The sequence below is a fragment of the Phocoena sinus genome, chromosome 15 (assembly GCF_008692025.1).
Source record: "Phocoena sinus isolate mPhoSin1 chromosome 15, mPhoSin1.pri, whole genome shotgun sequence".
Classification (NCBI taxonomy): Eukaryota; Metazoa; Chordata; class Mammalia; order Artiodactyla; family Phocoenidae; genus Phocoena; species Phocoena sinus.
The window spans coordinates 71,936,435-71,949,642 of record NC_045777.1 but is presented as its reverse complement, the minus strand read 5'-3'; the positions used below and the strand labels follow the sequence as shown (position 1 = coordinate 71,949,642).

At 52.0% G+C, this 13,208-nt stretch overlaps 2 protein-coding genes across 9 annotated transcripts; one reads left to right on the top strand and one right to left on the bottom strand.

Annotated features, from left to right (window-relative positions):
• Nucleotides 1–6,036: 6,036 nt before the first annotated feature.
• Nucleotides 6,037–9,931, bottom strand: CDIPT (CDP-diacylglycerol--inositol 3-phosphatidyltransferase). Its single transcript, XM_032606206.1, has 6 exons — nucleotides 9,380–9,931; nucleotides 9,146–9,280; nucleotides 8,309–8,462; nucleotides 7,786–7,867; nucleotides 7,125–7,206; nucleotides 6,037–7,005 (listed from the first exon to the last, which is right to left on the bottom strand). The coding sequence occupies exons 1-6, from the start codon at nucleotides 9,420–9,422 to the stop codon at nucleotides 6,860–6,862; spliced, it is 642 nt and encodes a 213-aa protein (XP_032462097.1). The 5' UTR covers nucleotides 9,423–9,931; the 3' UTR covers nucleotides 6,037–6,859.
• Nucleotides 9,932–9,937: 6 nt separating this feature from the next.
• On the top strand, nucleotides 9,938–12,701 carry LOC116740550 (putative protein T-ENOL). Of its 8 annotated transcripts, none has more exons than XR_004345903.1 (4): nucleotides 10,102–10,160; nucleotides 10,764–10,963; nucleotides 11,269–11,413; nucleotides 12,417–12,701. XR_004345903.1 is itself a non-coding variant. In XM_032606207.1 (3 exons), the coding sequence occupies exons 1-3, from the start codon at nucleotides 10,874–10,876 to the stop codon at nucleotides 12,436–12,438; spliced, it is 393 nt and encodes a 130-aa protein (XP_032462098.1). In that variant the 5' UTR covers nucleotides 10,187–10,873; the 3' UTR covers nucleotides 12,439–12,701. The 8 variants fall into 8 exon arrangements, 1 of the variants encoding a protein (XP_032462098.1); XR_004345902.1 differs by having other exon boundaries at nucleotides 11,269–11,482; XR_004345901.1 differs by lacking the exons at nucleotides 10,102–10,160; nucleotides 11,269–11,413 and adding an exon at nucleotides 9,938–9,960.
• Nucleotides 12,702–13,208: the final 507 nt, after the last annotated feature.

Below are 13,208 nucleotides of genomic sequence, written 5' to 3'. Positions count from 1 at the left end.
ATTGGGGTCTTCGGAGCATTGAGGAAGGGGTGCCCCCTTCTCACCCTCCCCCATGACCAGTGAGGAGCCCTTATTTGGGGGACGGATCCAGGTACAATCAGTCTGGGCACACAAATGGAGGCTGCAGGGAGCACCAGCCCTCCCACCCAGGTACAGCTGTAGGTGCCAGGCCTGCCTGGTCTCTGCTGAGGAAGCAAAAAAGTCTCGGGGTAGAGAGAGAAGCTTGGGTGTACTAGCTGTGCAACGAGAATGCAACCTCCCTGATCTTTTCCTCATCTGTGAAATGGGCCAGCAGTTCCCCTCCTAAGCAGGGTTGAAGCTTTTTTAGGGTCTTATTCCTTTTCCCCCACTGGGCCCTGGCCCCATGAGCTCTTGTCTCCTTCCAGCTCGAGTTGCATTGGTGACCAGTAGCTCCACTCAAGTCTGAGCTGGTTGGGGCAGGGGGCTGTCTTTAGCCCACAGCACTTGGTGGTGCCATCTCAGTGTGGATGGAATAGGCAAAGGGGTCAGCTCATCCACCCCTGCTCCCTACAAATCCCCTACATCTTCCCTTAGGAGAGGTAACTGATTTAAAGCTCTTCATCTGGTACCTGGCATGTGCTAAGTGCTGTGTTAGCACTGTTTATAGCCAAGCGCCTCTGGGGATAAGTGACAGCAGGTAAGGTTGCCCATGGAGGGTAAGTTCCTTCCTGTCTCAGCCATGGCTCCCGTGGCCATCCTTTGACCTTGTCGTTACTAATAACCACAGCACCTCTGAAATCAACTCCTGCCGCCTCATCCTCGCCTTCCAACAAATCTTCCTCCGACTCCAGGCTTCAGTGACCATGTTCTCAACCACTTTCTCAACGTTGAACCCCACACCCCTTTCCTTTCAATCTTGCCCAGCTTAGATTTTGTCGTCTGTTGTGTAATTCACTCACTCTCAGTCAAAACCTCCCTCAGAACAGGGAACCCTCCTACGCTGTTGGTGGGAATGTAAGTTGGCGAAGCCACTATGGAGAACAGTTTGGAGGTTCCTCAGAAACTAAAAACAGAATTAACCTGTGGTCCAGCAATCGCACTCCTGGGCATATATCCAGACAAAAATACAATTCAAAAAGCTACATGCACCCCTATGTCCCTAGCAGCGCTATGCACAATAGCCAAGGCATGGAAGCAACCTGAATGTCCATCGACAGGTGATTGGATAAAAAGGTGTGGTCCATATATACAATGGAATACTACTCAGCCATAAAAAAGAGTGAAATGCCATTTGCAGCAACATGGATGCAACTAGAGATTATCATAAGTGAAGTCAGTAAGAGAAAGACAAATACCATATGATATCACTTATATGTGGAATCTAAAATAGGACACAAACGAACCTATGAAACAGAAACAGACTCATGGACACAGAACAGACTTGTGGTTGCCAAGGGGGAGGGGGTTGGGGAGGGATGGTGTGTGAGGTTGGGGGTAGCAGATGTAAGCTTTTATATACAGGATGTATAAACAAGGTCTTGCTGTATAGCACAGAGAACTGTATTCAATATCCTATGATAAACCATAATGGAGAAGAATTTTAAGAGAATGCATCTATATGTATAACTGAATCGCTTTGCTGTACAGCAGAAATTAACATCATATTGATTCAGAGCTGCCTGTGAAGCACAAGCCACAGGGGAGGACTCAGCTGCAGGGAACAGCAGCGCAGCTCTGGGGGCCACGGAAGAAGTACAGAAACCAGGCTTCACGGACTACACAGTTTTGCCTAGATCTGCCCCTACACGGAGCAGCCAGGAATAATTTCAAGACCACATAAGGGCTGAGTTTTGAGTGCTGGCAGATCCCCGCTGACATCCCACTGAGGATGTTTGATTGTCCCCCTGTATTCCAAACCAGGTGTCTTTGGATGGCAATCTCCTTTCTCTCACCCTGGGGTGGCCAGAGGGGAAGCTGGATTAGATGTAGGGGGGCAACAGGGTAAAGGTTTAAAAAATTATATTCCATGACTGATTGCCTAAGATTATGTATGAGTGATCATAAGTAATGAGAGCTAGAAAAATAAAAATGAATCAACTATACTTCAATTAAAAAAAAAACCTCCCTCACTCCTCGCCTCTTCCCCACCCCACGATGCTCAGTGGAAAAAGCCCCATCCCGACTTGAACCAGCTACTGCCCCCTCCACCCTCCCTGACCAGCTGCGTGTTCCTGGAGGAAGAACACCCCACCTACTGACTGATCTCATTTGAAACTCACGGCAACGAATCTCGAGAGACCTAACGGCTTCTGACTCTGCTTGTCTAGCTTGCGTGAGATCCCCTTCAGAACAGCTGTTCACACCCCCTCTCCTCTCCACCTCCCACACCCCTGCCCACTTTCTCTCACCTCTTTGAGAAAATAGAAGCACATGGGGCAGGAAGGCCCTTTCCAGCATCACATGTAACAAACGACCCCATCTGGACTCTGTCGTCCCTCCTCTTCCCACTGAGGACGTGTCCCGCTGACCCCAGCTCGCCCCCTTTTCCTCAGGTCCTCAGGGTCCACTCCTCCGTCCCCACCTCCTTTCTCTCCTGCACCGTCTGCTTCTCCCTGTCTCCTGGATCGGTGTCGCCAGTATATAAACATGCTCTGCTCCCTCCCATGGAGAACCACCGCTCTCAGCCCTACATTCCCTCCAGCTGCCACATGTCCTCCCTCACGGCCAAAGTCCTCAGTTTCCCTGCCTCACCTCTCATTATCTCCTCGAACCACTCCAATTAGCTTGTCTCCACCCCTTGCTTCGTGGAAATGGCTCTGTTCGGCATCACCAGCGATGTCCTTGTTGCTAAACCCAGCAGTTAGGTCCTCTCGTTCAGCCTCTCCCATCATCCAGCACAGTTGGCCACCCCTCTTCCACCCCAGGCTCCCATGACCTAGCCTGCTGCACTTTTCTATCCACCTCCCTGGCTGTGTCTCAGTCTCCTTGGCCAGCTCTACTTTCTCTGCTCAGCCGCTAAATATGAATCACTCTGAGCCTTGTTTTTTTTCGGCCATGCCGGGCGGCTTGTGAGATCTTTGTTCCTTCACCAAGGATTGAACTCAGGCCCTCAGCAGTGAGAGCGCGGAGTCCTGACCACTGGACTGCCGGGGAATTCCCAGAGCCTTGTTCTCTTACTCAGCTACATTCTTGGCCAGTCTCATGGCTTTATATTCAAAAATCCATTTCTCCATCCCTGATCTCACCCCTGAGCTCTAAGCTCATTTCCAATTGATGACTTGACGTCTCCACATAGATCTCCAATGGCCATTGGGCTTGGCCACATATATGACCTATTCAGGCCAATGAAATCTAAGAGGGAGTGACATCACCATCCTTCTTCCTTGTCCATGTCAACCAGCAATATTCAAATATTGGCCTGGGTCCCACAGAAAAATGTCCAAGCAGAGCCACAATAGACATGCAATAGACATGCAGCAGGAGGGAGAAATGTTTGCTGTATTAAGTAACTGAGATTTGGCGGGGGAGCAGAGGGGGAGTGTTACCACAGCATAACCTAGCCTATCCTGACTACATGTACCTCATAAAGTTGTGAAATCCAATAAGATAATAGAAGCTTTTTGCATGAAGACAGGTTTTCACTGTCTCCCCAGCACTTATTGTATAGTGGGGGAGACAAGACATACCTCTGTGGTTGGAAAACGGGCCTTGCTGGAAATATAGTGGAGTTCCAGCTCACACCAGAGCCCAATTCTCAGTCAGTCCCTTGGTACCAAATTTATCCTTGAGGTTCCCTTAAATTGCCCATTAAATACAGAATGGTGTGACGTGTGCTGAAGATGAACACAGACTGTTTTCCTCCAGCACTGGAGCAAATGGCTTTTCTTTGGTTGAATACCAAATAAATTGATTTGTTGAAGTACGCCTTGTACAAGAAAAGTTTGTCTTTAAACAGCAAAACCACACTCTATATGGTAAGACACTGCCTACCAAATCTATCTGCTCTTCCTCCTAGTCCCACAACTAATCTCTTTCCCAACCTCCCCTGCATGTAGATGTGGCCACGTGGCTTGAGTTGCAGCCAATGCAGCGGGAGTGGCAGTAGCACGTGCCAATTCCCTGCCTTCCCATAAACCAGCCTCGTGCAGTCCTCCAGGTGCACCTCTGCCTGCACGAGATGAAGGCAAGCAGAGTGCTCTGTGTGTTGAAAATCACAGAACCGTAAGTCGGGAGGAGCCTGAGTCCCTGAATCTCTGCTTCAGGAGCTCCCAGTCAGGAGCTCCTGATTAGGCCTTAACATGAGTTAAAAATAATCTATCTTGGGACTTCCCTGGAGGCGCAGTGGTTAAGAATCTGCCTGGCAATGCAGGGGACACGCGTTTGAGCCCTGGTCCCGGAAGATCCCACATGCCGTGGAGCAACCAAGCCCGTGTGCCAAAACTACTGAGTTTGCGCTCTACAGCCCACAAGCCACAACTACTGAGCCCGCGTGTCACAACTACTGAGCCCGCGCACCTAGAGCCTGGGCTCTGCAACAAGAGAAGCCACTGCAATGAGAAACTGCAACTAGAGAAAAAGCCCACGTGCAGTAAAATAAATAAATTTTTTAAAAAAAGATATTGTTACGCCAAGGCTGCACTATTGTCTCTTGACATCTCCTCCCTTGTTTCCCCTTCTCTGATTAGCAACTGTTTGAACCTGCCCTTTGGAACTCAGGGAAGGTCACGGAGGCTGAATGAAGCCTATTTCCTACAAACAAGAAACAGGAGACACGGAAAGGATTTGTACCTGGGAGCCCCACAGGGTCCTGCTGGGTTTCATTAGCGGACCAGCAAATATAAAAAATGAATTTTAAAATACAGAATACGTGTAGACGTGAAGAATTTATTTAGACACAGAATCAGTGAGTAGCAGTGGTTGCCTCTGGGGAGAACTGGGAGCTTGAAGTGGCAGACTTGTCCTTTTGTAATGCCTGCAATTTACTATTTTTACGTGTGAATAACTTACCTATTATTTTGAAAGATTCCTTCAGCGCCTCCATGTGGCCCTCAGGGTGAAGTCCAAAAGCCCTCCTGGGTTCCTCAGACTGCCGCAGGCTTCCACCCCACCTCTCTTCAGCTCTCCAGCCACCAACCCCCAGTGCTCCGCGTTCCGGCAAATCAATCCGCTTCCTTTTGGCACCTGCTCAGGGCGCTCTCTGGCCTCCCAGCTCCCTCAGCTGAGAACCAATCCTCTCCTCTGCACTAACCCTTCCCGCCCCAATTACTATTACCAGTTTTCTACTTAAGACACCCAAAGCACTACAGCACATTCTAACCCTATCCCCCAACAAGCACCTCCCTAACTGCATCATCTCCTTCCTGGCTATCCTGCGGCCTCCTTTCCACTGAATCCCCTGGGCCTAGAGCAGTGGAGGCTCAAAACACATCTATTTTTTTTCCTTTGGCAGTGGCACACGGCTTGTGGGATTTTAGTTCCCTGACCAGGGATCCAATCTGTGCCCCCTGCAGCGCAAGCGTGGAGCCCTAACCAATGGACAGCCAGGGAAGTCCCTCAATACACATCGGATAAATTTCAGCCCTCTCAGACATGAGGCCCTCTCGGCTAAACTATTCCAAGGATAAAATAAGTAACATCTGCAAAGAAGCCCCAGCACAGGGTCTGGCATATGGTAGGCTCAATGCAGTCTTAAAAAGAAAGCTGGTGCCAGACAGCTTTCTGCTCAGATAGCAGGGATAGCTGTCAGGGACAGATGCCTGGAACAATGTCTCCTATGATAAGTACCCCAAAAAATGTTTAAGAGGGAACAGTGATTCTCAGTGTAACTGGGAAGAAGAATCAATCAGCTGGAGTTTATTAAAACTTCAGACTCCTGGGGCCATCCCTAGAATTTCCAACTCTGAAAGTCTGGCACAGGGTCCAAGAAGCTGAATTTTCAAGAAATATCCCACAGGTGGTCTAAGGACCACATTCTGAGAAACCAACCGATCTATTTGTGAGTATTTAAGCCGCTACAATATGTCAGGTCAAGGTTAATCTTCTTTGTAGGGATAGAGAAAGAACAAGAAGAGTCTGTGCCCTCGTGGAGTTTACATTTTAGTGAGGGTAGAAAATATCAGGTACACAAGTAAAGGTAGACAGCCAGTGACGGTGTCGGAAAGAAAATAAAGCAGGTGGGCGGAGGACATGGAATGCGCTTGGGTGGCAGGGAGGGGATCTCTCTGAGGTCACTGAGGAATGACAGGAAGGAGCCAGCCAGTAAACTACTGCGGCCAAAGTATCCAGATGGATCCTCATTTTCCCCCAAGCTCCCCTCGACCCAGGCCCTGGTCCAAGACTATCTCAAAGGAAACCAAGTCCAGAACAGTGATGCTCCCGCCTTTATAATCAAGGCTTTCGGAGCCAGGACAGAGATTGCAATGGGGATCTCGACAGCACCTTCTCTCTGGGCCATGGAACCCACAGGCTTCCTCTGTCTAGCCAGGGGTAGAGGTCTGAACCCCTGCCTTTTGGGAAACCTGGCCCCTGCCCCACCTCCCTTACTCAAGTGTCCCTAAGGTCTCAGCCAAGCCAGGTCCCAGGGCTGAGCCAGCAGGTGTGACTATGCCCGATCCTCAGACAGCTCTCTTCGGCCCCGGGAGCACGGCCCGTGTGGGTGGGGCCTCCTGAGCATCCTTCCTGATTTGAAGTCCAGGTCCCTGGAGATCACAGGGGTGGGACTGGTCCCCAGGATTACAGAGAACATGACATCACCAAAGAGGCTGGTCCCCCTCCCCAGCAGGCTGGACAACACATTGGGAAGACATGTGCCTGGGACCTCCTAGGAGGGACAGGGGTGCCGCGTGGCACAGTGAGACTCCCAGGGCAGGTGGGTAGCCAGGGGCTGGAGGTTCCAGGATCACTTCTTCTTGGCACGATCTGCTGCGTCCAGGGCAGCCATGTTGCGGGCGGCTGTGATCAGGTGGATGACACTGATGAGGGACTTGAGCAAGGCAATAGGGGCTGTGATCCAGAGGCCCATTCGGAAAAGACCTACAGAGCCAACTGTGGGAAGGGAGCATGGGCGATACAGAGAAAACAGGATGCGGGTGAGGGAGGGGCCTTTGACTCCCCGGGCAGGCCCGACCCCCTCCCACCCTCCTGCCCAGCCCCTCATCTCCTACCTAAAGGTCCCTCGGAGAAATTGAACAGGTAGAGGAGGCAGTAGAAGAGCTCATTTCCAGCACACAGGGTAAACAGAGCGGGCTGCACAGACAGCAAAAAGGCTGCTTAAGCAAGAGGGTAGGGTAGTGCCCCCGATCCCCCAACTAAGGGTCGGGGGGCCAGGAACTGTACTGGAGAAAGAGGGGTGCAGGGCGGTACAGGTAGGATGTGGGTGGGCATAGGGGGAACAGGGCAGATCAGGGAACCTGCCCAAGGCCCTTCACCCTCCCCTTCCACATGGAGCTGTGGGCAGCACTCACCACAAGGTTACGAACCAACAGGAAGATATTTTTATCGGGCTGCCCCCTTGAAGCCCTGGGCCTTACCTGGAGGTGTTACACCCTCGAGCCTCGAGTGTAAAGACTACACTCCTTCTCACAGCCTAAGGCCTTTTGAGAGCTGGCTCTGCACACCTCTCTGGCTTCTTCCTCCCTCCCTCTCCCCTCAAGCCACTCCGTTCCTTCTCCCTGGGCGCACCTGGGCCTCAGGCCCACTTGCTTTCTCCAGCAATTCACAGGGCTCAGCCCAGGAGCCCTTCCCACCAATCCCACCCGGGGCCCAGGGCTCAGCCCAGGACTTGCCCGTAAGCTAAGTGAATAGGGAGGGGCAGCAAATGCTCACTCTGGAGGTGTAGTAGATGCGAAGCACTGGATTTCCAGACAGGTCAATCACCTTGTGACTTTCACTGCCTCGGGCCACAGAACTTGGGGAGAAAGTAGGCAGAATCCATGAGCTTTCATTACTATGAATGCCCACCTAATCCACATTTCAACCCACACAAAGTAGGTACTGGGGTTGCCTCTGTTGAACAGAGGAGGGACTGGGGCACAGCTGAGGACCACTGTCTTGCCCGAAGTCACACTACCTAGCTGCGTAGCTGGGGGAAGAATCAGGATTCAAAAGCCTCATGCCCCTTCCCCAGGGATGTTAACTCTTTGGAATCCTCAGAAGGGTTTTAGGGATTACTTAATCCAACCGTAAAACAGGACTGACGCTAATTCAGAGAAGATTTGCCCAGGGTCCTTCAACAAAGCAGAGCTAAAAAGGAGACCTCCCAAGAAGCCTGAAGACACCTCCCATATGGTCTCACCCCTCCCCACTGTAGTGTCTTCTTCAACCGGTCGACACCCCCAGAGTCACTGACCTGTGGAGGTGCAGCCAGTGGCTGGCAACGTCCAAGCTCATGCTGAGCTGGAAAAGAAGGGTGGCGCGAGGGTACAGCAGGGCCAGGTTGACCAGCAGACACATTGTGGAGCACCGGTCTGTCAGCATGTCCAGCATGGCCCCAAATCGGGTTCCTGAAAAATGGCAACTATTAGGTGGATGGGGGCTGTAAGGGGGCAATGCATCTGTGACAGAGGCCATATTTAGTGTATCACTCCAATGCAGAGCCTAAGAGAGAAAAGGCCCACAATCCACTGCCTGGGGAGGAAAGCAGACTGCTATCGCTGGAGTATGAAGGTCAAAAGGCAAGGGTCACCGTATCATAAAACAAGGAAGCATGGCAGTGTAGAGAAAACAGTGTAGAAGGGAGTGAGAAAGCTAGCATGGGAAGTCTTAGAGGTGGGTCTGAAGAACAGATTAAAAAAAGTAATCATCTCTCCAGAAACCATCTCCCTTCCCTCTCCATCCTCCCTCTAAACATGCTTTCTGGAATCCTTATGGCTTGTGCCCGGCATACAGCAGATGCCCCCAAAACACCTGTTGAATGGATTTTTATTCAGAGAGGCCTCCAGCACTTGCACTGCCATGCTGGGTCTTGGTATCCCACACCCCTCGCTATCAATGAGTTCTTCTCCACAGCGAGCTTAAATCTCTTCTGCTACAAAATCAGGCCATTCTGTTCTGCTTTCTACAGAGATGGGAATGACAGAGCCCTCTGATTCCCGAGTACCCGCCTACCCCGAGGTCCTAAGGAAGCAGGAAAAGGGGGCAGAGGGTTGTTGGGTCTCAAGGCTGGCTGAGAAAAGGTGTCTGTCACCTTGATTAAGGGCTCGAGCGGCGTGTCCATCGAAAGCGTCCAGAAGTCCGCTGAGCAGGTAGAAGGAGGAGGCCGTGAGAGGGCAGCAGGGCATGAAGTAGAAAGAAATGATGGCGAAGACAATCCGGGCATAACCTTGGGATTGAGACGGCAGGGGGAGACAGGGCAGGATCAGGGAGCCTGCCCAAGGTCTCTAGCCCTCCCGTTCGGCCCGGAGCCGCGGGTAGCACTCACCGATGAGGTTAGGCACAAACAGGAAGATATTTTCGCCTGGCATCGCGCAGGTCCCCTGGCCGCCCTGGGCCTTATCTGGAGGTGCCAGCTCTCTCCCAGCTCCGGCGGAAGGCTCACCCTCCAGCCCGGCTCATCGGCCGCGCCCACTGCGCGCAGGTCCCCGCTGCCCCTGCCAGGTCCCAGATGTTAAAGCTCTTTGCCTGCCGTAGCATGGGCCGACACAGCTGTGCGTGGGGCACAGAGGACGCGCACACCCAGCCCTTCCCCTGAGCAGACGCTGGCCTCCGCCTGCCCCGCCGGCTCTCCTGCCTCCAGCTGCGGCCCCTGCTCCTCCAGCTGTGCTTAGCTTCCGGAACCTACTCTTCAGGGTTCGTCCTTGCAAAATTGGAGAAAGGAAGAAGAGGCTTAAGAAATGGCTGCGTCCCCTTTAAGACCTGCCCGCTTCCTTTTCCTTTTCTTCCCTCCTCCCCTTTCCATCAGTTCGTACCAAAGTACAGAGGGAGGAGAGGGGGGCAAAGAACCATCAACGCTGAGCAAAGGAAGGAACTTAAAAGGAGAGGTCAAAAGAGAAGGAGGCCTAGGTAAATGTCTCTACTTTCCTTTCTGCGGAGGATATGACTCCTGAAGACAAAGATAAGGAGAAAAGATCCCGCCCTCCCGATTCTTTGCACCCCCGAGAGGCCAGGTTATTTGGCACAGCCCACACTTTTTCTTCCCCGCCCCCTCTCTCTGCCCCCATTTGCTCTCACAGGCTCCAGGCAAAAAGATGACAGCCAGAGAGGTTGGAGGGCGGCCTCGGGTGGGGTTGCTTCTCGCGTGCCCCTAGTGGTGGGAGGGTTAGGTGCCAGGCTCCACCTTGATCTTCCCAAGTTTCTCAAGGCCACTGGCGCGGGGGTCACTGCCCCCAAGGAGGGACCTAAAGGGGGTGGAGGAGAGGCCGGAGGAGCGAATGCGACAAGCTGGGAAAATGCCCTCCCAGCTTTGGTTCTAGAATCCCTATTCTCCCTAAGGTGCTGCTGAACCTCCGCAGAAGCCAAGGTTTTTATAGCAACGGGTAGCGGCGCCGCTCCCGGTTCCCCTCTTTCCAACCTTCCTCCCCAGCTCCCAAGTCCCCTGTCCCCCGGCCCATAAAAGGGCTCCTTATAGACCTCCCCGTCTCCCCTCCTGCCGAGTAGCCCAAGATTTCGACCCATCTGCCAGGTCGGGGGCGGCAAGTGGTCTGCCTTGTCTTGGGAAAGGTCTTGGGTGGGAAGAAGGGAAGAGAGGCCCCTGCTGGGCGAAGTGAGGGCGGCGGGAGGCGGGTGTTGTGGGAGTCCCACCTCCTCCCTCCCCCAGGAAGACTTAAGGCAACGATTTCTTTTCTTTTCTTTTTTCTTTTTTTCAGAGAGAGAACTGACACAGTTCTTCAAGGCCGCGGAGAATGGTGGTGTGTTGGGTTTGGGAGAAGTGGGCTGGTTTCTCAGCCTAACCTGAGCTTCCGCTGTCCCCAGGGGGATGGCATCCACTGCTACCAGGAATGTGGAGAAAATGGGCAGCGGGCAATCCCAAGCCACAGACTCTGCAGCCTGCTTGGGTGGAGGTCCGGTGAGCATTGGAGAGGAGTTCTTGGGGTGGGGGTGAAGTGAAGTGGAGAGCTCCTAGGCTTAGGGCACTGAGACCGCCAGCCTGGAAACTCTAGCCTCAACCCTGAGCCCAGAGCCCCCAGCACTACGCCCCTGAGGTCCCCAAAGGCTGCCCTCCACTTCCAGGACCTTCCAGGCCAAATTGCAAGACCCAGCCGTCCAATACCAGACTCCTTAGACCCAGAGCCCCCAGCCGGGGAGCCTCCAGACCCAGGACTCCCATGTAGGAACTCCCAGGCTGAGCCCCTCTGACTTTCCCTTTTCCAGAAGGTTTCCCATTCTGAGGAATTCCTGACACAGATCAACACAGAACTCACTGACGAGGCCTTGTTTGTCGCTGCCTACCACATGAATCCTGTGCCCATCAAAGAAAAACAGACACAAGACCAAGGGACTCAGATATCCAAACACGGTGAACCCCACGCCAGGACCCTTCTGTCCGGAGACCCTCCGATACCACTAGTTCCAGTCCCTGCTTCCAGTTATGCCAGCCTCCTCATTCTTCCTGGGGCGTGGCAGGCACGCTCCCGCCTTTGGACAGATTATGTGTGAGGGGCCCCTGGGAACTCCAGGTGGAAATGCTCTGTAGACAGTTGGGAATATGGCTTCAGAACTCAGTGGCAAGGTCTGGGCTGGTGATAGAGATCTGATCTAGGAGGAAGTTGGCAGTTGAAGGGTGTGCAGTTGCCCTGGTGGGGGGTGGGGTGGAGGGATGGAGGGTTGTGCAGAGTGAGAAAGGCGAGGGGCGCTGAGGATGGAGCCTTGGAGAACCTCTCCAAGTAAGGGGTTGGCAGAGGAGGAGAGAGGGGTTCATGAAGATGGTAGAGAAGGAACTGACAGCAATGTTTATTTTATTTTTTTAATGACTTTTTAAATTTTATTTATTTATTTTTGGCTGTGTTGGGTCTTCGTTGCTGCACACGGGCTTTCTCTAGTTGCGGCGAGCGGGGGCTACTCTTCGTTGTGGTGTGCGGACTTCTCATTTCAGTGGCTTCTCTTGTTGCGGGGCACGGGCTCTAGGCGCGCGGGCTTCAGTCGTTGTGGCACACGGACTCAGTAGTTGCGGCTCGCAGGCTCTAGAGCGCAGGCTTAGTTGCTCCGCGGCATGTGGGATCTTCCCGGACCAGGCATCTAACCCGTGTCCCCTGCATTGGTAGGCGGTTTCTCAACCAGTGCACCACCAGGGAAGTCTCAGCAAATGTTTATTGAGTGTCTGTTATGAATAGGGAATGATGGGTAGATTTGTGGATGGATGGAAAGAGAACGGTGGGTGGATGGATAGATGGATAGGTGGGGAATGGTGGATGGATAAATAGATGGATGGGGGATATGGGTTGGATGGATAGGTGAAGGATGGAAAGATAAAAAGACATGAACCTTGAATCTAAAGTCAAAAGACTCTTATTCTTTTCTAGGGAGCTCTGCCTAGCAACTTGACATCTGGAGGATGATCCCAACTCTGGTGCTGCTCTTGGCCTCTCGTGCCCTCTCCCCACTCTGTTCCTCTAGAACATGCACCAAAGCTCCTCTTTCACAACTCATTCAACAGTTTGGTTTTGGGGCGATTCCTGGTCATGAGCAACATCACCCCTGAAGCCTCCAAAGGGTTCTGGAACCATCACACACCTCTCCACCCTCAGCTAGCAAGGACACCACCAGAAATCAAAAACTTTAATAAAGTGACAGAGATCCTTCTTTCCTCTCAGGCTGGGCAGTGCTCTCTGTGGGGTGATGTGGGAGGAGTGCCCCTCCCCACTTTTGCCAGATATGTGGGCATGTTATTTATTTATTTCCTATTCCTTTTTTTAAAAATCATCTTTATTGGAGTATAATTGTTTTACAATATTCCTATTCCTTTTTTTTTTTTTTAACATCTATTGGAGTATAATTGCTTTACAGTGGGGTGTTAAGTTTCTTGGGCATATTATTGGAATGGCTTTTTTTTCTTTTTGAGTGATTTTTCTTTTTTAATTTTTTTTTTTTCACAGCACCACATGGCATGTGGGATCTTACTTCCCAGACCAGGGATCAAACCGGCACCCTCTGCAGTGGAAATGTGGAGTCTTAACCACTGGACCACCAGGGAATTCCCCTGGAATGGCTTTTTTTTTTTTTTTAAATAAATTTATTTATTTATTTATTTATCTACTTATGGCTGTGTTGGGGCTACTCTTCGTTGTGGTATGCAGGCTTCGCATTGCAGTGGC

Excerpts from the sequence above, each read along its gene's own strand:
- LOC116740550 (XM_032606207.1), top strand. The coding sequence starts at position 10,874 with ATGGCATCCACTGCTACCAGGAATGTGGAGAAAATGGGCAGCGGGCAA. Across the intron at positions 10,964-11,268 it reads CCTGCTTGGGTGGAGGTCCG|AAGGTTTCCCATTCTGAGGA; the intron begins GTGAGCATTGGA and ends TCCCTTTTCCAG. Across the intron at positions 11,550-12,416 it reads CGCCTTTGGACAGATTATGT|GGAGCTCTGCCTAGCAACTT; the intron begins GTGAGGGGCCCC and ends ATTCTTTTCTAG.
- CDIPT (XM_032606206.1), bottom strand. The coding sequence starts at position 9,422 with ATGCCAGGCGAAAATATCTTCCTGTTTGTGCCTAACCTCATCG. Across the intron at positions 9,281-9,379 it reads GTTTGTGCCTAACCTCATCG|GTTATGCCCGGATTGTCTTC; the intron begins GTGAGTGCTACC and ends CTCAATCCCAAG. Across the intron at positions 8,463-9,145 it reads CGCTCGAGCCCTTAATCAAG|GAACCCGATTTGGGGCCATG; the intron begins GTGACAGACACC and ends GCCATTTTTCAG.